Source organism: Rhincodon typus, chromosome 22 (genome assembly GCF_021869965.1).
Source record: "Rhincodon typus isolate 14 chromosome 22, sRhiTyp1.1, whole genome shotgun sequence".
Taxonomy (NCBI): domain Eukaryota; kingdom Metazoa; phylum Chordata; class Chondrichthyes; order Orectolobiformes; family Rhincodontidae; genus Rhincodon; species Rhincodon typus.
In genome coordinates this window covers 16,686,178-16,711,237 of record NC_063353.1, presented here as the reverse complement: position 1 = coordinate 16,711,237, position 25,060 = coordinate 16,686,178, and the positions used below count along the sequence as shown (strand labels likewise).

The window sequence follows — 25,060 nt, the reverse complement described above, 5'->3', positions numbered from 1 at the left end:
TAATTTTGGTCTGTAATAAATAGTACTATAAAGAGTTACAAATCTGAAGATAGTTCTTGACCTTGCCTTTTCCTCGACCACATTAAACCACGCAACAAAATGCACAAATCTAGGACATTATGTGTGTCAGTCTTTTTCAGGGGATACAGAGCTTTGCAAATTAGCATTAGAAAGTTTCAGCAGATGTACCTTAGAAGTGCCGAGTGATGTTTCACTATACAACTATCAAAAGCTTGATAACGTGCAAATTTCCTTCAAACAAAAATGTATGTACACTATATTTATGGTAAAAGATGCTGTACCAATTTAAACCTATTCCATCCATATACCTTTGAAACACGAACTTTGTGTTTAAAAGAACTGTATTTAATAGCCATATCAAGACGTTCCGAATCAGGGACGTGCAGAGTGGTCCAAATACGTTGCAGTCTGTTCTGGATCTCCTCTAGATCTTCTTGGTAAGGTTTCTTCCCAAGCCGTTTCTGAACCTGTACATAGTCCTATTAATGGAAGGAATAAAAGAAATGCAGTAGAGGTTGTCCTTTTTGTTTTAAACACGCACTTGATGCATTTTTATAAAAGAAACCACAAAACTCTCCATTCAAAAGCTTAGGTTTATCTATTATGTCCCATTCTGAGCCATTTGGTACTGTGATTTAGTTGATAGTATTTTTGGCTTGCTTATAGGAGATACACAGCATTCATTGCTGCAGGGACTTTGGCAAAAGTCTGGATTGAATGGGACAGGACAAGTTCTTCTGATATTCCTTCCTGTGAGGAATCACTGGTGACGTGGTTGAGATTGCAAATTCAGAAGGCAATGGCTCAACATGAAGTTACTATATATGGAGTGAAAAAGAAACAATCAGAAATAGTTATAAAGTCAAAAGGATTTCAGAAAGGAAAATCATATCTAATAAACTGGATGAATGTTCTTTTAACAGATATAATAGGTAGAAAAAATTCAATCAATATGATGTGCATGATTTTTCACACAGGAGGCTACATTGACGAAAATTAAATGCATAATTAGAAAATGATGGAAAATAGGATGAAAACCTGGATAGGAGGAGGAAAAAAGGGTAGGAGGGAGTATTGGGAGCACTGTGAAGCATACCAAAGGTTTTGGTTCTGAACCTTTTTGTTTCATTGTTACATTAACGATTTAGAAGTTCAACCAGAAACTATGTTTGCAGACAATATTCAGTTTTTAAAGAGGCAATGTAAATTATTCTGAAGACTAAAGGGAGGTGCAACATAATATTGATAAGAAGCAATTATTAAACAATAGGAGGTTGAATGAAATTGCTCCACAGAACTTGTCTTCATTCATCTAAAACCATAGCTTGCTAACAACTATCTATGTAGGCTCACACATGGAGGATATCCACTTTATCTAAGTACCAGACAGTGATCACTGCCCTTAAAACCTACACCTAGCAATATTCTGCAACATTGGGAAGGCACATGGCGAGAAGAATTCTCACTCAGCTTTGGAGGTGATAGGTCAAGTTAAGAATGTTTTCAAAAGTGTACATGACTTTATTATTAGGGGAATCCATATTGCAAGGGAGTTATGTCAAAACATTATAAGGTCAAGCCTGGACTGGGATACTGTGCCAAATTACATGCACCACATGTTGAAAAGAAAGTCAAGGCTGTGGAGAGGATGCAGCAGAGATTTACTCGAATAATACCAGGGATGAAGGATTTCAGTCATGTGGAAAGGCGAAGAAGTTGCAGTTGTTCTCCTTATGTCTATGAAGGTTAAGAGAAGACTTGATAGAAACATTCAAAATTGTGAAAGGTTTTGATTGAATAAATGAGGAGAACCTTTCTAGTGACAGAGGGTCTGTAACCAGAAGACACAGATGACAGGGGAGTCATTGTATGGTTCCTTTAAAGATCCTTAAAGATACATAGTTCCTTTAGAGGTCCTTCTGTACGGTTTGATTTTATTTTATAGACATATAACATGATATGGGGATCTGAACAGGGTTATGGAGTTATGACAATTGCTCACTCAGCAAACAAATATCAAAACATACTGGTTAAGTCTGATGCCTGTTTTGATGTTATTTCTTTGTAATTCTGAGAAATAGCATTCCCAGAGTGCATCAAGTGCAGTGTGTAGTGCCAAACAAATCTACTTCTTCAGTCACCTTCTCCATTACAAAGTATAACCAAAATTCTTTCCAACTTTACAGCTCCTTGATAAAAAAAAGTCAGAGCTGCCTAAAATTAACTGTTAATAAAATCAAAGACAACAATGTCCAAATTTATCAGCAAAGACAATACACGTAGTAACTATCTCTAGCAATTACATCTGAATGCAAACAATAACTTTGAGCAAATAAAAACTAAAAGAACTGCAGATGCTGTGAATCAGAAACAAAAACAGAAATTGCTTGAAAAGCTCAACAGGTCTGGCAGTATCTGTGGAGGGAAATCAGAGTTAACGCTTCAGGTCCAGTGACCTATCCTCAGAACGTTCTGAATACCTTTGAGCAATTGTGTATCTAGCTGAGCGTACAGACATTTTCTAATTAACTTATTCAGAGATGTTAATAGTAATTACAGCAAGTGGACAATTCCTTTTCAACTCACATCTCTAAGCCTTGATTTTTAAGAACGCGTACCCAAGTATTCTAAGCTTAGTGAAGCAAATTGCAGCCCTATGGGGAAAATAAATACATATCCCTTGAGATTTACCTAAATTCCATTCTATTCTGTCCTATTCATACAGTTCATTTAGCAGTTTAATTTGAAGTTCCTTAGAGATAGCTATGCATTTTCACACATCAGAAAAAATTTACTAAAACATCTTGATGATTAATCAATCCACTTGTGACATCCAATTTATGAAAAATGAGAATGCAAACAGATAGCCTCAGCAGTAAAGAGAACAATGTTGATGACTTCAATTACAACAATTTGAAATTCTTGCATGCTGCTATATTACTGGGCATCCCCTGAAATGAGAAAGTTTATCAATATTCTGTGCTTGTCGTAATTATGACATGTGTATTAATATATATTAATGTTCATCTTACTCTACGTTATTGCAAGATACTTAGACACACCAGTATATGACCACCTGCATTATAAAAGGACATAAAATGATATGACGCAGAAATCATTACCTTTTCACCCACAGTGGACAACCTTACCTTGGCAACTGCAAAAGCCAAATAAAAAAACAAAATCAATACTAAAATAAAACAATTCTACATTTCCATTTAGCATTATAGTTATATATCACAGATAAATGCAGAAAACAATAATAGCATTTAATACTACATTAACCGGTTATTTAGATTCTTCAGTAATAACTTTTACCTAATTAACAATTTAAAGAACAAAATTATAATATTCAGAACAATTTAAACACAAAGATACAAAAATAGAATAATACACAATGGAAAAAAGTTTCAATTGAAATGAAGTCCCCAATGACATTGGATTTCAGAAATCTGATTTTCTTAGTTTTATATCAGACGATATTTGTATGGCACCTGGAACTCAAGCAAAGATCAACTTTCATTGATACCAGTGAGCTTGGTGTGAGTATCTTGTGTTTCAAAATAGGCAGTTGTCCAAATGGAAGAACTCATATTGCAATATTAGTTGCACATTTTTAACTTATCTGTGAATTTTTGCTCTTCGATGCAAATGCATTATTCATAATCATCCTCCTCAACACCTGCTTTCAGATATTCCATACACTCAAGTCTGCAACTATGTTTAGTTATATGTTTTCACCTAATCAGAACATTTGTTAATAGCTCAAACATTGTGGCCACCAAGTATGTACAGCATTGTTTATTCTGTGATATACTGTGACACAGTATGTGTGCGAAAGAAAATGGTTATAGAAATATATTGTCTGAAAATCATTATGCTGGATAAGTATCCAATGTGGTAGGTAGCATGGACATTCTTCTCCTGCTCTGAAAATGCATTGACCATAATGGATTGGGTTCTTCCATAACTGTGTGCAGTGTGCATACTAGAAACATCTTATTAAACTCATTTAGGGTCCTATATATGACGTGCAATGAGATCCATGCTTCTTTTTTTTTCATTAACAGGATGAGGGCATCACTGCCTAGGCAGCACTTACTACCCATCCCTAATTAAGAGTCAACTTGCATCCACTTTGCAGTAAAAACCTAAATGCATGTGTTGCATCCTCAAATGCAACATCACAAGTGACTAACCCCTACAATTTACAACAACTAGTGAGGCAGTATAAGTCCTAAGAGACTGTCATGCATGGTCACAGACATTCACCCCAACCATGGCAGAGAAGGAAAAACTGCTGATCTGCTTTACAGACAGGCATCTGGAGGTCGGTGGTGGATAGTGCGATATGGAGGAGGGCCGTCCTCTTCAACCAAGACCAATAGAGAAGGCCACAACACAAGACTTGCCAGTCTGGTTTGAGGGTACCACCCAGGGCAGTACAATCCCCATAGTCCAGTGGAATGCCCAGCAATAATTAAAGAGGGTTGATAAACTTCTCCGCTCCACCACTATAAGTGCCACCACCTGCTTCTGCTACTGCACTCACCTCCCAACTCATGCTCTACCACTCTTACTATCCTCCCTCACTCGCTCTTGTCCACACCAGCATTTCTCACACATGCATACACTGAGCACTCCTCTACCACTAACCCTGCACGACCTCTGCGGTGTCTACTCACTCAGTCACCCATTCAGTTTACCTCACTACATTACCCCACCTGCAACAGCAGCAAGTGTACCACCCACTTTCATCTCACTCACTCCCTCACTTTCTTTCCTTCCAAGAGAAAATAACTTTGAAAGGGCAGATGGTTAAATGCTGGACATTCACCTCCTCACCCACTACAAGGCAAGGACACTGGGGCCTGCCAGTGAAGACTGGACTACTCCTGTGGGGTTGCGGAAACTTCCATGTCCTGGCATAGAGATATGAAGTATTATTCGTTGTTGTGTTACTCTTCTTTACCCCTACCATACATTTAATGTTAATATGCCTCAACTTTTATCCCTTGGTCACACATTCATTCTTTTGTCTTCTTCAGGCATCGGTGGGATGTCCACAGTGTCTGCTGTCAAAAGGCCCATCCAGCAAAACATACTCTCCTCCAGGAGGATGCACTTGCCTCTGGGCAGTATGTCTGGTCCCTCTATATAAAAGGATTCCAGGGTTGCCTGACCAAATTTCCAAGGCCAACAACTCCACTGTAGGACAGACATCTTACACCCCAATTGCAAAATCTGGGACTGCACTGTGATATAGCAGGAGGGAAAGAAAGACGATGACATTCTGAGGAACAGAGGATCCAAGGTGTGAAGCGAGTGGCTCCGCAATCATATGTAGGCAACGGTTAAATCATCGTTCGCTGCTACTTTGGCAACTTGGCTCCATTTTATCAAGTAGACAAACATCGTGACTGCATTACATGCATCAGTGGGATTCATCTGTCATCTTGCACGATATGATCAGGATTGCTTGGGCCAAAGATGTGCAATACACACAACTGGCTAATGCCAAAGCTTCACAAAATGTGTTCTGCTCACTGTATATTTTTCTTCAGTGTATGGGTATGTCTGTAATGTTGTTGCCCTTTTAAGGACCTCACATCACTTCAGCTTAATGCTCTCTCCTTTACAGAATAAAATATATAACGTGCCCACTTTGGGCGTGGTCACAGCCACAATCATCTCCATTGCACACTTGTTATTGAAAGCCCAATGGGAGACAACAGAAGTTGGTCCTCAAATAGTGAGTCTCAGGCTCGGCCTCTCTGTCTTGGTGAATTGCCATATGGAAATATCCCCTTCCTGGTAGCCCTACTCATCACCTCCACAGGCCTTGCACTTCCCCAATTCCTGAGAAAACCCACCTATCATGTCTCCCTATCTAGTCTTCGTCTGTCCACTTTACCACCCCAGCCCCATACATATACAGTAGCCATGCCAGTATTGTAGTGCATTGTCTCCTCATGGAAGCCAGGAGTCTTGCTCACCATCAATGATTGTGCCTCTTGCATGACCCTTTTCCTTCCCATGCTCCATTGCCTCTCTCCCCACTTTACACATTGAGCCAGCTCCTTCAGTATTGTAATTCCTTCTGCATTCCAGCAATATGACTCAAATCAACACAATTAATTCTTTAGCCTTCAGTAGCTGGAATGAGCCTCCTCCATTCTCTGAGTCTTGATGCAGATTGCCAAGAGTACCTGTCATTTTCTAGTCAATCTTCATTAGCCTTCCGCTGAAAGCTTAAGGCTGTGAAGTCAGCTCCTGAATCCCCTGGACTAAACTAAATATATAATCACTTCCTCTGGCTAGGCATCCTATTCCGCTGGCTTCTCTTAATGCAATCCCAGACCAATGCTCACATGGTTCTTGGCAAAGGAAACATGCAGCATTCTTTGTCAAACATGCTCAAACATGCTGGATCGTCTCTTATAAAGCTATTCTCTAGGTAGCTCTTTTGTACAAGATAGACTACCATAGAAAAAAAGTTTACTGGGAACAAAAATTCTACCTTGTGATAGTGGTTCTTTTCCGAGGCCACCAAGCATTACAGAGTTAATATTCCATGATCCAGCAACAAATTCCTCCTTTAGGTGCCGAATTTCTGCAATTTCCATTTCTTGTTTCCTGTTTTAAGAAATGAAAAAAAGATTAATTAGATCCTTCAACCCACAAATTATTAAAAATAGAAGCCATAACAGCCCAAATATTGTAGTGGTATTGATGACAAACATGTCAGCAGTCACTAGCATTACAACTCTGAAAAAAACAGCAGTTTCAGCACTTTGCACATGCACAGTGTAACAGAAATTCTCTCCCTAATGGCACTGTGGTCGACTTACAGCACATGGTCTGCAGCAGTTGAAGAACAAAGATCACTACCATCTTCTCAAGGGCAACTGGGGATGGGATATAAATGTTGGCACAACCAGCAATGCACAAATCTCATGAATGAATAAAAATAAAATCACCAGCTACTGTCAGTCATTCTATTCTCCTGCTGAAGAAGATCTCCCAGAGGAAAAATAAATGAAAGGAAAAAAAAACCTTTTAAAAGCTCTGGTGTATCTGGGTTTAAAATTACTGCCATTCAGCCTCAGTTGTCCACATTTTATAATTGTGTAATGTCAATTTTCTCCATTACGATGAAAATCACATTTGTTTCTATTTATTATATTTCAGCTTTCAACTAAATCCAATTATAATTATTTATTTGTTGCATGAAGATTTAAACTAAAAATAAAATAATTTACTGATTTGTTATTTGTAAGAATGTTTCAATACTATCAGGTAATAACTTGCCTTTTTATATTCATTCATAGGGACGTGAGCATTACTAGCAACGCCAGCATTTACTGTCCACCCTTGAAAAGGTAGTCGTGACTGCTTTCTTGAATCACTGAAATCCTTGGGGTCTGGGTATACCCACAGTTCAACTAGGAAGTGAGGTCTAGGTCTTGATCCACCAGCAGTGAAATAATGGCAATACAGTTGCAAGTCAAGAGGGTGCGTGGCATGGAGGGAACTTGTGGGTGGTGATGTTCCCATGCAACAGCTGCCCTTGTCCTTCTAGGTGATGGAGGTCACAAGTTTGAAGATGCTGTTGATGGAATCTGAGTGAGTTGCTGCATTGCATCTTGTAGAAGTATTGCGTGTCAATGCTGACTGGAGTCAATGTTGAAGGTGGGACTGAGGCAAGTGGGGAGTTTTCCGAAACATGCCTGATCTATTCCTTTCAATGACGGACAGGCACTGGGAAATGGAGAGGAGTTACTCACAACAGAACTCCTAGCCTCTGCATTGCTCTTGTAGTCAGAATATTCATACGGGTGGTCCAGTTCACTTTCTGGTCAGTGGTTGATAGTTTGGTTCATAATGATGACGCAATGTAATGCCAAGGGGAAATGGTTAGATTCTCTCAATTTGGTCTTGGTTATTGCCTGGCACTTGTGTGACACAAACGTTAATTTCCACTATCAGTACAAGCCTGGATACTGTCCAGGTCTTGCTACATATGGATATGGGCTAAGTATCAGTACACGAGGAGTAGCGAATAGTGCTGAAAAATATGCAATCACAGTGAACAGCTCCACTTCTGAACATCTGACGAATGGAAGGTCACTGATGAAGCAACTGTAGATGATTGGGCCCAGGATACTATTCCAGGAACTCTGTGATGTCTTGGGATTGGGATGATTGACTTCCAACAACCAAAACCTTGAGAAGATTTATAGCTTGGGTTGTGGATGAGGTTGTAGACATGCTCGCCAAGCCGGTGGGTTTGGTTACAAACGTTTCGTCACCCTGCTAGGTAACATCGACAGTGCACCTCCAGTGAAGCTCGGTGCTCTGTCCCGCTTGTTATTTATATGCCTCAGTTTGTTGGGGTGTTTGGTACCACTTCCGCTTCTGTTTCTCAGTGGTTTGTACACAGGGTCTAATTCAATGAGTTTGTTGATGGAGTTCCAGTTAGAATACCAGGCCTCCAGGAGTTCCCTGACGTGTCCCCATTTGGGTTGTGCAATTACGGATGTGTTGTCCCAGTTGAATTTGTGTCCCTCGTTGTCCGTGTGTAGTGAGACTAGTGAGAATTGGTCGTGTCTCTTGGTGGCTAGTTGGTGTTCGCGTATCCGTATTGTCAGTTTTCTTCTGGTTTGGCCTATGTAGTGTTTCTCACAGTCCTTGCATGGTATTTTGTATATTAAGCCAGTTTTGCTGGTTTTGGGTATGGGATCGTTTACGTTCGTCAGTAGCTGTCGTAAGGTGGTTGTTGTTTTATGGGCTACCCTGATACCTAGGGGTCTTAGTCTTGCGGGCATCTCTGAAATGTCCTTGATGTATGGTAGGGTGATTAGTGAATCTGGTTTTGTTGTGTCTTCCTGTTGTGGTCTGTCTCGGAGGTAACAGCAGATTGTGCGTTTCAGGTATCCATTCCTTTTGAAGACTCCGTATACATGCCCCTGTTCTGCTCTGTGTAGTTCCGGGTTGCTGCAACATGTTGCGACACTATTTAAACGGGCCACAATACATTGCAGCAATCTTCTACATTTCCAGGCAGATGTCAACAGTACAGCTGTACTGGTCAGCTTTGCTAGGAGCTGGAGCACTCATCTTCAGTACAATGCTGGAATTTGTAAGGGCTCTTGGCTTTTGCAGTATTCAGTGTCTTCAGCTGTTCCTTGGTATCACGTGGGGTGAATCGAACTGGTAAAGACTGAAATCAAGAGGTGGCCAAGAAGCTGTTTGCAAACCTCAGCCTCATCTTTTGCACTGATGTGCTGGGTTCCACTGTTATTGAGGATAGTAATATCTGTGGAACGTCATCTTCCTGTTAGTTGTTTAATTGTCCATCTCCACTGCTCACTTGATGAGTTCAAAATTAGCACACTGCACAGCGGAAAGTATCCTCAATGTGAAGACCACATGTCGCCTCCACAGGAATTGTGCATTGGTGAATCCTACTAATATTGTCATGGACAGATGCAAATATAGTAGATACATTAGCGAGGACAAGGTCAAGTAGGTATTTTTCCCTCACCAACTGTCGCAGACCCAGTCTAGCAGCCCATGTCCTTAATGATTTGTCCAGCTTTGTCAGCAGTTGTAGTTGATGAGCTACTTTAGCCTATTGCCAGTGAAGTCCCCCACCCAGAGTACATTCCTCGGTCTCCTCAACACTCCTTCCATTGGTGTTCAACATGAAAGAGGGTGTTAAGGGATGGGTAGTAGGTGGTAATCAGCAGGAGATTCCCTTGTCCAGGTTTGTCCTGATGCTGTTAGGTATTACAGTGTCCAAGGCAACTCCCTCCTGCCCATACACTATTGTGCCACCACCTCTGAAGGGTTATCCTGCCAGTACGACCCAGGAATGGCAACGGTGGTATCAACAGCATGCTCTACAATATATAATTCTGTATGATTGTTTCAAACTGTTGCTTCACTGATCTGTTTGATAGTTCTCCCAAATCGGCACATGCCTCCTCATGTTAGTCAGGAGGACTTAACAGGTTTAAGCCAGCTAGATTTGCTCATGTCATTTCCAGTGCATTGGGTAAGAAAGGCTTCATTCTTCTCTTACACATAATAGTTATATACAACTATGTGACTTGCTTGTTAAGAGAACCACATTGCTGTGGGTCTGGAGTCATATGTGGCCATACCAGGGATGATAGACCATGTAAGACTTCTGTCCCTAAAGGGCATTAGTGATGCAGCTGGGTTTTTACAGCCATCACCATTCCAGATATATAAAGTGAATTCAAATTTCACCATCTGACATTGTGGGAGTTAAACCCCTGCCCCCCACAGCTTTAGCCTCAACCTCTGTATTATCAGTTCAGTGACATGTACTCAATGCCATGACCTCACTTTAGGACATTATTTGTGATATTACTGCTGCTGCACACTGTGTAATCACATACATTAATGGCAGATTTAAAGCGATGCTGGGAAATGGATAATCCGTACAAAAGAGATTGCTAGATTTTTAGTTTGCTTTCTTCAAGTTCAGTGCCGGGTACGATTGTTTTGTTTCTGACTGTACAATCTAGCAGGATTTGATCAGGATTTTAAATGATGATAGTTAATTCTAATTTAAAATACTCTACATCCATGAAACAAATTCTAAGCAGAAGCTATTTACTGTTTCAATTCTGTTTCTTGAGCAAGAAGTGAATTTATTGCCTCATCTCCTTCATCCTCACTGTCATATAAATGAAAGGCAACTCTTAAGTAGTCTGTGCCCTGCAGAAATAAAAGATAAAAGGTTAATTCTATTAAATGCTAGCTGTTGATATACATACCATTGTTTTGTTTCTCCTTTCCTAGGTGATTAAATGATTCAGATGGAGATTAGAGAATTGTCAATGTCCAAAAGTTGTTACAGCTCCAAGAAGTTAAATGTGTAGAATGGACATGACTCCATTTTGACTGTGTAAATTTAAGTACAGGCAAAACAGTATAAAAAACACCAGTGATAGTAGGAACTGCAGATGCTGGCGAATCCGAGATAACAAGATGTAGAGCTGGATGAACACAGCAGGCCAAGCAGCATCAGAGGAGCAGGAAGGCTGACGTTTTGGGCCTAGACCCTTCTTCAGAAATTTCTGAAGAAGGGTCTAGGTCCGAAACGTCAGCTTTCCTGCTCCTCTGATGCTGCTTAGCCTACTGTGTTCATCCAGCTTCTACACCTTGTTATCTAAAAAAACTCCAGTCACTGCTTTTATTATGCTTTAGGAAGTTTCAGTACTATAATTAGACATGAAGTAGAAAGATTTTTAAAAGTACATCACTGATGGTCTGTAATGAAGTCAGAAGTCACATGACACCAGGTTATAGTCTAACAGGTTTATTTAAAATCACAAGCTTTTGAACCACTGCTCCTTTGTCACCTCGTCCAACACCAGCACCTCCACATCAGGTCTATAATTAATGTCAACAAGGTTGAATATATTGCACAAATTTTTTTTATTAGAATGAGACACAAATTGTACACTTTTAAAAAGGCAAATTTATTTTGAATGTAACATATTGTGCAGTATTGAGTGGAGTACAACAGAATTGCTGAGGCCTGCAAGTTCCCTTCCAAGCCATACATCACCCTGACTTTGGTCTGTATTGCTGTTTCTTAATTGACATGGGATTAAAATCCCTTCCTAATGGCAATGCAGGCATTCCAACACCCCAAGGACTGCAGTAATTCAAGAAGGAAACTCATCATCACCTTCTACAGGGCAGTTGGGGCCAGGCAATAAATGAAAAATTGAGTGAGTGCTGCACTATGGAAGATGTCAAAAGAAAGATGTCCCATAAAATTCAATATGACCCAAAGTGGGCACAGCGCTCATAATGTGCCGTTGAACTATGTCCACTGCTTCTGTTGCAGGCCCAAGCAAACTTTGCACTGTCTGCTTATTTGCATGATTCTAGTAAGCAGGCAGTATGAAACACCCTGTAGAGTGGTAGGGTGGCTGCATATCTGAGAAGGGGGCTCAAGATCATGAGCAGTCAGCACAAGTTCAATCTAACCAGTCTACACCACCTAAAGGAGAGATATATTTTAATTGGAGCTAGTGCTGGAAGTGGCTGGGGAAGAATACCTGTTGTACAAGAAGCATTGCAAAGACACAACAGGGGAGGGAGCAAGTTCCGAGGTACAGGGGAGATGTTGGAGGTTCTAGGGACTTAATCCCACCACAGTAGGTGGAGTTTAAAATTTGTTTAATAAATTAGTAATGGTGACCAGGGCCAAATCATCCAGCCCTGAATAATGTAGGCATTAACAAAAAGGTCAGTATGGAGATTAGCATCGTGACAGATTAGCAGTGAGGAGCTTCTCAACATCAAAGGTAAAAAGTCAAATTTTCCAACCAAGATGAGATTCTTGCCCATCAGCATCAGGAGGCCTATTTACATGCATTAACATCTCATTATTAGTGAATCTTGCCTCATTTAGAATCATATGCTGTACAGCGTGAAAACAGACCCTTTGGTCCAACTTGTCCTTGCCAACTAGATATCCTAAATTAATTTAGTCCCAGTTGCCAGCATTTGGTCCATATCGCTCTAAACCCTTCCTATTCATATACCCATCCATATGTCTTTAAATGTTGTAATTGTATCTGCCTCCACCACTTCCTCTGGATACATGTACCACACTCTGCATGAAAAAGTTGCCCCTTAGGTCCCTTTTAAATCTTTCTCCTCTTACCATAAACCTATGCCCTCTAGTTCTGAACTTCCCCACCCTGGGAAAAGGCCTCCGCTATTTACCCTTTACATGCCCCTCGTGATTTTATAAACCTCAATAAGTTCACCCCTTGGCCTCCAACCCTCCAGGAAAAATAGCCCCAGCCTATTCAGCCTGTCAAAAACTCCAACCCTAGTAATATCCTTGCAAATCTTTTCTGAACCCTTTCAAGTTTCACAACGTCCTTCCTATAGCAGGGTGACCAGAACTGATTGCAGTATTCCAAAGGTGGTCTAACCAATGTTCTGTACAGCTGCAATATGACCTCCCAACTCCTATACTCAATGCACTGCCCAATAAAGGCAAGCGTTCCAAATGCTTTCTTCACTACTCCATCTACCTGCGACTCCACTTTCAAGGAACAATGAACCTGCACTCCATGGTCTCTTTGCTCAGCAACAATCCCCAGGATTTCACATTTATCTAAATTAAACTCCATCTGCTACTCCTTAGCGAAATTGGCCCATCTGATCAAGGTCCCATTGTACTCTGAGGTAACCTTCTTGGCTGTCATCGGCAAACTTACTAACCATACCTCCTATATTCACATCCAAATAATTTATATAAATACGAAAAGCAGTGGACCCAGCACTGAGTCTTGTGGCACATCGCTGGTCACAGGCCTCCAGTGTGAAAAGCAACTCTCCATCACCACCCACTGTCTTCTACCTTCGAGCCAGTTCTGTATCCAAGTGCCCAATTCGCCCTGTATTCCATGTGATTTAACCTTGCTAATCTATTTATTTGCAGTTTCTCAGTTTCCCACCCACCAAAGGGAAACTGGATGCCAACAATTCCTGATATGAAAGTCAGAGTGAGTAAGTGTCAACTGCAGTTCACCGCATAGTCTTCTGGACCTTCATCTTGCATTGCAATCAGCAATACCTCAGGGCATGAAACCCATATCACACCTTATAGAGACTCTGGCATCCATATGTACCACAATGTCATAGCTGATCTCTGACCCATTTGCAAGATGGATCTGCATTTTGGAGCACATGGCAAGTATCATTGTAATGTTGCCATTAGGACACTTTGCGCACAAAGACAGAAACCCATCTATGGATTGGATCACGCTGCATCTCAGGGTTCCTCATATGCTCTCTTCGTATTTAATCACTTTGCTCTTTTGTGAATATTCACAACATCCCAGCTTTGCCTTGCCGTTTTATGCTTTGTCACCTCAGCCAGAACTTAAAGATTCACTACTTCTGCTTTGCCTTGCTGTTTAACATTGGCCAAGTCAGGCAGCTTGCATGGTTGGTCAAGGTGGTTAACACATTGCTGTATGGCACTGTGCTATGTCAATCTCACACTTTGTCATGTGCCAACACTGTACATAGCAAACATGCTGCGTGTGCATCAAGCAAATGGCCGGAGCATAAAATCTAAGGTAAGTGGTCCTCGTTCAAGGGAACCAACCTACAATCAGTATGTCAAGGGTTTTGTCCACAATCTGTTCATGGGCATGGACACAGTCATCCGGTCAGTTGGGGCTGCCAGCATCAGGGGTTTGTATCACTACAGTCCAGGAAGTGAGCCTGAGTCAATCCTGCAGGTCTAGTTTAATCAGTCTGGGGAGTTCAGCACAGGCCAGTCAGAGATCTGGCAGTTATCAGTTGGAGTTGTCTGTGCAAGTCAGTGAGCTGAGCAGACAATCATCAGCCTGCGCAACAAAAGTCAAGGGAAGTTATCAAGGGCCACTGCTGAGATAGACAAGTGGGGAAACTCAATTCTGTGGATTGGAAGCAGGATGCCAGGATACAGAGGGGACAATAACTGTGAAGGGTTTAAACTAAACTCCATTTATCAGGGTGGGTGGGGGGAAAAGGGATGTTTAGCATGATGGTTGGCCTGATTAAACTGAAGGGCTAGAACTCAGGGGGTAATATTCAGAGCTGGAGGCAAGTCAAAGTGTTAACTTGCAGAGGTTCAGTACTGATGGGCTCAACAGGGTGAGCTAGGAACAAAGGAGATTTGGCAGGGAGGCTGTGATTATCGATCTGAATGTATAGTTCACTGTGTCAAGCTCAACCTGCACTGCTTTCCTAATTCATCCAATATGTGAATATGCAGCGGTACGAATGGAAAATGCTGCAATAACACACAGTGTAGACAGTGCTAGTTTTAAAAAAAAACCTGTCTGAGCATACAGGCACTTCTTGTAAATGATAATGCCCTTCAAGAGGGAATTGCGTTAATTAAGCACTTTCACGATAGTTGAAGTCATCTGTAATCATAGCATCCTGCATGTGAAAAGGCTCCTGTGGTGTCTCTACCTTCAAGCCAGGAGATCTGGGTTCAAGTCTCATCTGCTTTAGAAGTGTGTAGTAACACTTCTGTACAGGTTGATAAGAAAATATCTCGTGTGTGTGAACTGCATGCAGTTCCCAACTGCAAAAATTCTGATCACGAGCTATCTTGACCATGTCATTGGTCGCAGCAGATTGAAGGTAGCTACCACAATTTAACCACAAGAGATCTTGACAGTAGCAACTGCAGGCCACAATGTACAAAAATAGTCTAAGATCTCATAGGCTTCCTGGTGAATACCATCTTGAATTAGATGAAAGTGAGAGACCAATCCAGCATCTGACAAGGACAGCTACAACTGTACTCCATTCCAGCTGAAAAACAAGATACAACAGCTGGAAATGAAAAGAATAATCAAAAAAGTATCAATTCCTACACACTGGATTAGAAGCATGGCAGCAGTGAAAAAAACCTGGAAAAATAAGGCTGTGCTTGGATCCAAAAGATCTCAATTAAGCTTTGAAGAGATCTCACTATCCTATGTCAGCCATTGAAAAAATTTACTACAACTTGTCATAGCAAGGTCTTTACTACCACCAATACAAAGGGTGGTTACTGTCAAGTGAAGTTGGATGAAAGCAGCAGTTTTCTTACTGCATTCTGGGCACCATTCACTCAGTACATTCTGGACAACATTCAGAAGATACAGATGGCTATCAATGCATTCAGCATTTCCATTTCTCCAGAAAAGTATCAACGCAATTAGCGGTTGACCCAGAATCTAAACTACTGTGGATGATCTGCTACTTTATAGATATCGAGACACATTGAAACCAAAATGTTGGCCTTCATAATGCAAGGATTTGAGTACAAGAGGAAGGATGGCTTGCTGCAACTGTACAGGCTATTGATGAGACCACCAGCGTGTTGTGTGCAGTTTTGGACTCCTCATCTGAGAAAGGATGTTCTGACATTGGAGGGAGCACAAAGAAAGTTTGCCAGACTGGTTCCTGAAATGGCAGGGCTGACGTACGGGGAGACACGGGATTGATTAGCACTATATTCACTAGAATATAGAAGTATGAAGGAGGAATTTGATAGAAATCTATAAAATTCTAACAAGATTAGATAGAGTAATGCAGGAAGGATTTTCGCAATGACCAGGGAATCCAGAACCTGGAGTCACAGTCTATGGATAAGGGGCAGGCCCTTTGGGACAGAGTTGAGGAGGAATTTCTTCATGCAGACAGCAGTGAGCCTGTGGAATTCTCTGCTACAGGAAACTGTCAAGGCCATAACATTTTCAAGAAAGATGTTAATTTAGTTCTTAGGGCTGAAGGGATCAAAGGATATGATTAGAAAGCAGGACAGGGTACTGAGTTAAATGATCAGCCTTGATCATACTGAATGGTGAAGCAGGCTCAAAGGGCTGAGCAACCTACTGCTGCTCCTCTATTCTATGTTTCCAAGAAAAAGAAGCCATTGCAGATCATGTTCGGAGTCAGTTGCAACTAAGGTCAGTGCCTGTCAGATAAAAATGAAGTTGAACAAGAAAAAATTGCAACTGAGGAGTTCCAAGTCAAGTACATGCACTGGTATGCGCTGACAGCAAAAGTTCTCCACCCAAATCCTGATGAGATCAGAGCTGTAGCAGATGTGGCAATTAACATATGTGAAAGCAAAGCAACAGATTCATGAACTATCTATCAAAGGTCTTCCCAAACTTGTCATCAGAGTGTGAATCTCTATACAAGTTAAAGGATAAGGGTGGTGAGCAGAACAAGAAGGGCAGCTTCCTCTAGAATCATGCAATGAAGTCAGAACAACACTGAGCTATTACAATGTCAATGTTTGGGTCACATTGTAGTGTGATACCAGAGACCAGATAAGGAGAAGCCCTAGTGCAGGAAAGATAACTAATTGTATCTTCATCCAAAGTATTATACAGACTGATGCCATACTCACATTCAAAATGAATGCTTGGTTATGGTCTTTAATTGTGAACATTTTAATCAATACCTGTTTGAGAGAGACAAAATTACAGTAGAGTCTGAACACTTCAGAGTATCTTCCTCCAGCAACTTTTACCTGCTCCAAAGTTTCTGCAAAGAATGTTACTTTGTTTGCAGAGATATCTTCTGGAAATGAAACACAAACAAGGAAAGTACATATACATTTCCAACATGCTGTTGAGAGCAGTACTCCCTGTGAAGACACCTGAGGATGCTAAGGCAGAGTATGAAACCTTCCAAATTCAGCAAGTGCCAACAGCTTAAAATGCTCTGGAAGTCATAAACCCAAAAGACATTGAATTTAAGAGAAAAAACTTATTGCTTGAATCAAGTAAATTATACAACTTGCCAAGTGCTACAGGATGCAGTGCTGAAAGGATGTCCTCAAACCATGAAGAATACTTCCATTGCTATATGTGAATATTGGACATACACAGGTGGGAAATATCATTATCCCTAAGAAGATGAGAAGAGAGATGCTGATACACATCAATTTAAGCCATCAAGGAAATTAGTTTAATCTGAGAAAGGCAAGAGAAGTGTTCTACTAATAGGTAATGTTTTGCCATTTACACCTACTTCTTAGTAAGTAGGTTTTGCACAATGAAAAATTAATTCACACAAAAATTTTTAGCATTACTGTAAAGCTTTGAAAAGGCAAAGACCTTATGTGGTATAACTCAGCTGCTTCAGCCTAAACCGATTCTAAAGCAAAGTGGAATCTTACTTTGCTTCATTCCAATGTCAGATGAGGATTCAACTCCAAACTCAGTAGAGTTACCCTGAATCTCTCGCATTGTTCCAGTGCTGGGCTTTAGACCTAAACACAAGCTTGTACTTACAGCCAGGATTAAAAATTAGAAAATATGAAATTAAAGATTTACCATATTTAAACATAAATGATAATATAAAAATATCAAGGTTAAGTAAGTGAATTTGGACATTAAAACTGGAAAGAACATTTCTATTTTCCTTTGCTTATAATGTATACATTGATTTGGTTAAAATAAATTTTTGTTTATCCAAAGTGTTTGAGGGAAATGAAACAATTTGGATGAAACAGAAGTCTGTTATATGCAGGAGCAAACACATTGCAAAAGGACCAAAGTCAGAGATCAAAACATAACAATACAACCAATATTCTCCAACTGGTGCTTAGATCCAATGAGGCTCTAGATCGAAGATGTGGCTCTACATGGTTTATTCTCTAAAGTACTATGGTAGTGATGTAAAAACAAAATACGTATTAAAATATCAGTCAACAATAGAGTTTCATCACATTTGGAATTGGTTTGAGCTGACATTATTCCTTAATTAATATTTAATGACATAGTTAAAGGACAGTAATCAGGGTCATCACAACACTGAGAGAACTCACACAAAGAGAACAATCCTACTCTTTCAGTTATCTAAGGTACTTAGCAGCTATATTTCTGACACAAACAAAGCACTGTGAACTGCCTTGTTTGCTTTCTTTTCATGTGATAAGTAAATCACAAATAAAAGATCAAGTTATTTTCTATTTAATTGTGGAAACACTTGCAAATGTAGTAATGGATTCTTACAAAAAGGAGTATATTCATTCAAAGATAGTAGGAACTGCAGATGCTGGAGAATCCGAGACAACAAGGTGAAAGTTGTCTAAAGATCATAATGAAGCACTGAGTCAACAATTCAACAACATACCTGTACAGAAATGTTATTTAGATAATCTGACACTGAAACAACATTTCTGGATTCATCCTTAAATTTAGATGCAGCACTTTCAGCTTCCTGCTTTATTAATAAATACCTGTAATACATTCAAAGGGATGATATAAGCAAACATGTCAAGTGCTTGACTCTCCTTAAAATATTAATTCAAAGTGGCTGCAACTCTTTGTTTCTGTTACTTATAGTTGCAGGTTTAGGTCATTGAATTGTCTTGAAATACGTACAGCACCTTAGATGCATTCAGAGTACTATTTATTTTAAGTAAGGTCCCAAGCACTTGATGCACTGGGTGAAACATTTTTAGAATGCAACACATACTGATTTCAGACTTGGGGCTAATGAGGGGGACAGTTTGTACTAATTCAAAATTAGCCCTAAACTACACAGACTTTTTCTGCACTTTCAAATAGAATTTGAGCATCTTTTGCTCTGAATGGCACATGTTGAACATGTGTGCTGGCTGTGGAAAAGGGTTGTTGCATCCATGGGAGATAATGATCATAGCCATATCCTACATGTTGAATAACTTTGCTTTGCAAAGTTAAACTATTGCAGTGACCCAGGGAGTAGAAAGTCCCAAATAATTAAATAGGAATTTTAATAGGGTGTGGAACCATTCTGCAAGCCTTTGTTCAACAGACTTTCTGTTCTTTGCATTAACAGTCCCATCTTTCCATGTCTTCCACGACTATCTCTTCGCTGATAGTGCCTTAAATCTTTCAAACAACTCAACAATCACAAGCCTACCTTCAGATATCTGAGCCAGAAATCTCCTCAGAGCTGTCCTACTTTGCCAATGTAGGTTCAATGGAAGGGCAGCTGAAACACCATCTCCAGGAAACATGGAATGCAGCCTCAGGATAAGGGAATAATTACTCAGGACTGAGATGGGGAGAAATCACTCACTCACAGGTTGTAACTCTTTGGAATTCCCTACCACAGAGGACTGTGGATGTTCTATCATTTGAAATATTCAAGGTTGAGATCAATGGACATTAGATCTTTTGGAAAATCAAGGGACATAGTAAGCAAGTTTAGTTGAGACTGAAAGTGGATTTCATAAATGATCATAATCAATGGTAGATCTGGCTCATAAGGTCAAATGCTCTATTCCTGCTCCTATCTCCAATGATCTAAAACGCTGCAGACCTCTTGTAGCAGCTGCAATTTTCAAGCGAGAAACTGTTAAGTTCCCAATTACAAGAGGCCTGGAGCTCCCAGAGTTTGTGCAATCATCTTTTTCTGAAAAACAGACAAGCGTAAGCAAATTAATCAGGCAGATTCTCTTCACACGATGTCCTAATTTCAGTCAGTCTTTTGGCCTGTCAGAAAATCTGAGCTATAGAATCATGAAAATTATGGTCCATTATTCCTATACCACTACTAGTTTTTCAACTGACAATACTCCCAATCCCATTTCCAACTATGTTCTATTCTTCTTGTTCAAGTACTTCACCAGTTGCCTTTGACTTATGGTTTACAGCTTCTGCATCAATGGTCATTTCAAAGTCTGATAATGATGATCAACCCAGCCACCCTCATCTTCACAGCTTTGTTCCTGTAGTGATAATCTTCAGGCTATTACACTCATTAGAGTAATTAATAGCATGAAAAATCAACTTCCAAAGCTCTCCACCACCTATTACTCCCTATCCCTGCTCCTCCCACCACTACTAACCCCAACAGTTCAGAGCTTGGCCAGCAGAGCATTAGGATGAAAGTTCAGCGAGCAGCAGTGATTTTGGTATGCGTGATGCAACATAGATCTCAGCTGACCAGTGTGTGAACTCTCATTTAAGCCCCAGTCAAGAAGAAAGAATGCACAGCCCAAAGAATCTGCGTAACCAGGAATATGATGATTCATCTTCAGAATGTTACATCGGGAATGGCTCAAATACCCTGAATCCTGCAACATTAAACAGTACACAGGGAGACACACAATCCCAGAGATAAATGGAAATAGCTCCACTGGCCTGCACTACAGTGCTGCCCAGATAACCATCTAGTCAGTCTCAGCGCGTGGCTTCAATTTGGTCAAATGGATCATGGCAATATGTACGGGAAAAGGAACCAGATTAAATACACTGGAAAAGCAACCTACGATATCAACTTGAATAGGGATACAAGGGACAATAGGAATAAGGAGGGAGGTTGTGGGGAGCTGCTGCAGCAGCGGACCCGATCTGTTTCCTCGCAATCTTGGCGGCCGTGGCTTGACCAATGGCTTCAGCGTTAATGAAGGTGGTGTGGTGATTCAATTTCCTCAGGAATTTGGACAGTCCTTGGAATGGGACCCAGTATTCAGGAGTTGAGACAGTTTCCTGGCTGTGGCAGGAGCTGTAGTGGCGGTGGCTTGATGGGATCTTTTCCATTCTCCTGGCAGTGATGCGGCGGCTTTAGATTTGTCAATTGCGGCATGGTGGGTCCTGTCCAAGATCTTCATGGCAGCGCAAGGGGCTGTTTCAGCAGTGGCAGAGGCGTTGTCTTGACTTTGTCTCAATTATTCCTTTTTATAATTTCTGTATTTAAAATGGCACCAGATTCTGGTGACTTATACACTTTTCACTGTTTTTATAAATACAAGTGACAATAAATTCCTATAAATACAAATTACTAATTACTGTAAATAATTTCTGCAAATACATAACAAGCAGAATTAAACATAATATGACGAAATTTTACATTCAGTTTGAGGAAGAGAGGAGTGGGGCCAAAACTAGTATTTTAACTTAATTAAGGGCAATTATGAGGACATGAAAGCCGAGCTATCTAAAGTGAACAGGCAAATTAGCTTCAGGGCGGGTCTGTACAAATGTTGTGGTAGATACTTTAAGGAGCTATTTCAGTATACATGAAATAGTGACATTCCAAAAAAGTAAAGAAATTCCAAGCGAGGACCCACCATATGTGGTTAACTAAAAAGATTAAAGCTAGCATTAAACTTAAAGAAAAAACATATAATTGTGCAAAAATGGATGGCAGGTCAGAAGCCCCACAAAACCTGCAAACAAAGAATAGGCAATGACCCACCAGATAGTGGTGCCACCAAGGTACTGTAGGGAAATAAGGCAGCTAGCACACAAAATTCCAATTACTAGACATGAGGATATACACAAATCCCAAGCCTGCATCAGCCAGTACTTTTACTGGCCACAGCTCCATATGGATGAAGTAAATACTTGCAGAACCTTACACACATGCTAGGTAAACTCCAACCCACATTAAAGCCTGCACCAATGATTCCCATATCATACTGCTAGGAGTATCCCCATGATTGGGATAAAGGACTAGGTTTTCTCCTGCTCACCATCAGCTACTCACTCAATAAATCCACAGAGATAACAAGGTGTAGATCTGGATGAACACAGCAAGCCAAGCAGCATCAGAGGAGCAGGAAAGCTGACGTTTCAGGCCTAGACCCTTCTTCAGAAATTCACCCCAATAAATCCACAGGTTTTGTTCCATCTGAATCAGTTTATGGGCATCAAGTACAAGGGCCTCCGAAACTATTTCAATGAGAGGTTTTTAGAACAGAAGGAGAAAGTCTCCATGTTAGACTATGTAGCGGAGTTCTGACAGTGACTCTTGTGAGCCTGGGAAATGGCTCAAGAACACTTTAAAAGCTCCCAAATAGTGATTGAAACAAGAAGTCGACAAACATGCTAGAATCTGAACCTTTCAACCAGGAATCCATTTGTTAGTGCTCCAGGTTCATTGATAGTAGCCACCAAAAAGCTTGGGAAGTGATGTTTAACTGACATATCAGCATGATAAAGCAATATCATTGCTGAAAAGGAAACAAGCAGGTAACTAACCTAGAGAACAAGGGTCACAGTGGGGATTAATTAGAGGAAGATGTGAGTTAGGCCCTCACTGGACCCCTACAATCTAACTAACCAATATAGAAGTATTAGCAAACTTAGGTTCTCTATTCACCCAAGTAAGTGTAGAATGCAAATTTAACAGGGCTGTTCACTGCCCTCAAGAATTTATACAGAGATAAGACAGGCTGTACTATCCCAACTCTAGCCAATGTGGCCTCTCCAATAATATCCCTATCATAGGCCCAGAAAAGCTGACCCAAGTAACATATCAAGTGCACATAGCGAGGCAAGGAGGAGTACTGTCTAGTGCTTCAAAGGTGGAAGAAGTAATACAGTTCCCCATTCCCTCAGTAAAATGGGAAATTGTGAGGTTCTTGGGAATGTGTCAATTCTACCAAAAGCTTGCCCTACACTTTTGTACAGTTGTGCACCGCTGAGAGATCTACTACAGAAAAGCAGCAAAGGTAGTATGGACTGAGAAATGCCAAACTGCTTTTGAAAAGCTGAAGGTCACATTTACAAGTAAGCCTATGATTGCAGCTCCAATCTTTAAACAAGCTTTGAAAATAACCATTGATGCTTGTGGTGCTGATGCATGCGCTCCTTCAGGAAGATAAGTCCAAAATAAGGGGTGCAATCTGGAAGTACTCCATTGTAGAGAAAGAAGCTCTTGGTTTATCACTAGCTCTCTCCAACACTTCAAGATAATGTTTCAAGTGGGTACCGAGAGAACAAAACCTACACTGACCACAGCTTTTGTGGAAAGATTTCAAGACCAAGAAGCTAAGTTAATTTTATGTTTTTAATTTTTAATTATATTCCTTCAACTATACCACCTGAAAATTAACAACATTACGATGAAATCAAAATTGATTGCAGACACCCTGTCCAGAATCTAGAGACCCAATTGGAATTGAAGAGGAACTGACCAAGGCTAAAAGAATGAAAATGTTTGAAAGTGTGTTTGTTGTTTTATATATTCACCTCTTTTTCACTCTTTGTAATGAAATGGAAAGGAATCTCATTTAATTCTTCTGGCAGGAAACGTGAGTTGATGATGGGTCAGAATCTCTAAATATAATGAGCATTTTAGTCCTTAATTCCAAAATGTGTTTGTTGAAAAACAGGACTGCTACGCAAATACGATTTAGATTTATTGTCACATATATAAAAGTACAGTGAAAACGGTTTTTTCACGTGTTATACAAACTATTTAAAAAGGAATCAGGACAAAGGAACTTCTGTCAGCCAACAAAACCAAAAATCCAGCCATTCAACCTCCAACGTCAAGTGTTGCCATGCTCCGGCCCCACCTTGACACACTGAATATAATATAAAATTTTACTGAAGTAAAGTTCATCTTTCTCCCTTCTTCTTGATAACCACAGATCCAAAAGAAAAATCTGTATGGGGTACATTGGATACACCAACTAAAGAAACTCAAATAAAACTTCAAACAGATTGAACTGTGATCTCTTGCAACCACAAGGGTAACAACGAGCTGATGACCCCCTACTCAACAGAAAGTCACCCCCTGCAGATTATGTCCCAAACAGGAGTTATGTTTTGATTTTTGCCTTTGAAGGTCACACAAGGACAGGGATTAAAAAGCCAGTTTCAACCCTATTGGAATGTGCTAGCAGAACAGAGCATTCACATATGTACTCGTCTGTGATCAAGCATGAGCATGCTGTGAAGGCCACAGTTGAAGCAGCACCCCCTAGTTAGCCCTGTAGTGCAGGTAAAGACCCTGTTTCATTCTGAGTGCTAAAGGTCATCTAACCAGCAGGACAATAAAAAGAAGACTCTTTCTCACTCTGAGTGCTGCAAACTATTTAAAAAGGAATCAGGACAAAGGAACTTCAGTCAGCCGACAAAACCAAGAAATCGGCCACTCAACCTCCAACGTCAACACTGCTGGCAACCTCCACTGCTACGGCCGCCAACGGATAACTGTCTGTTCTTTGTGGACAATTCAGAGACTGATTTTTTTAAACTTTTATTCTTTTGGACTCACCGCTTTTTCTAATGTCTTTTTCTAACACGTATGTTGCATTACTAATTCTCCTTGCATTTAGAGATTAATAAATTGATCATTTTCATAGATTCGAGAAAGCCATTTAAATTGGATTCGTTTAAAACACAAGTTAATTTGGGCCTGAGAGATAGGTACCGAAAAAGGAGGTGGCCTTTTTCAAGTAACCTTGTTGTTTTTTCCTTTATTGATTCACGGGATGAGGGGCATCACTGGCTAGGCAACATTTATTGTCCATCCCTAACTGCCCAGAGGGCAGTTAAGAGTCGACCACATTGCTGTGGTTTTGGAGTCACAAGTAGGCTAGACCAGGTAAGGATGGCACTGTCCTTCCCTGAAGGACATTAGTGAACCAGATGGGATTTTGCCTGACAATCGGGCAATGGTTTCACAATCATTGGTAGATTCTCAATTCCAGATATTTATTGAATTCAATTTCCACCAT

The 25,060-nt window shown here is 40.4% G+C and overlaps 1 protein-coding gene across 1 annotated transcript in view; it reads right to left on the bottom strand.

The window, feature by feature from the left end:
• The window catches only part of ccdc87 (coiled-coil domain containing 87), a 68,666-nt gene that overhangs the window by 10,864 nt on the left and 32,742 nt on the right, over positions 1–25,060 (bottom strand). The window contains exons 13-17 of the mRNA XM_048610585.1: positions 18,730–18,835; positions 10,673–10,773; positions 6,542–6,657; positions 3,171–3,178; positions 330–500 (exon numbers count right to left, since the gene is read on the bottom strand). Of these exons, the coding sequence (XP_048466542.1) occupies positions 330–500; positions 3,171–3,178; positions 6,542–6,657; positions 10,673–10,773; positions 18,730–18,835 (502 nt within the window). The remainder of the gene's footprint in view (positions 1–329; positions 501–3,170; positions 3,179–6,541; positions 6,658–10,672; positions 10,774–18,729; positions 18,836–25,060) is intronic.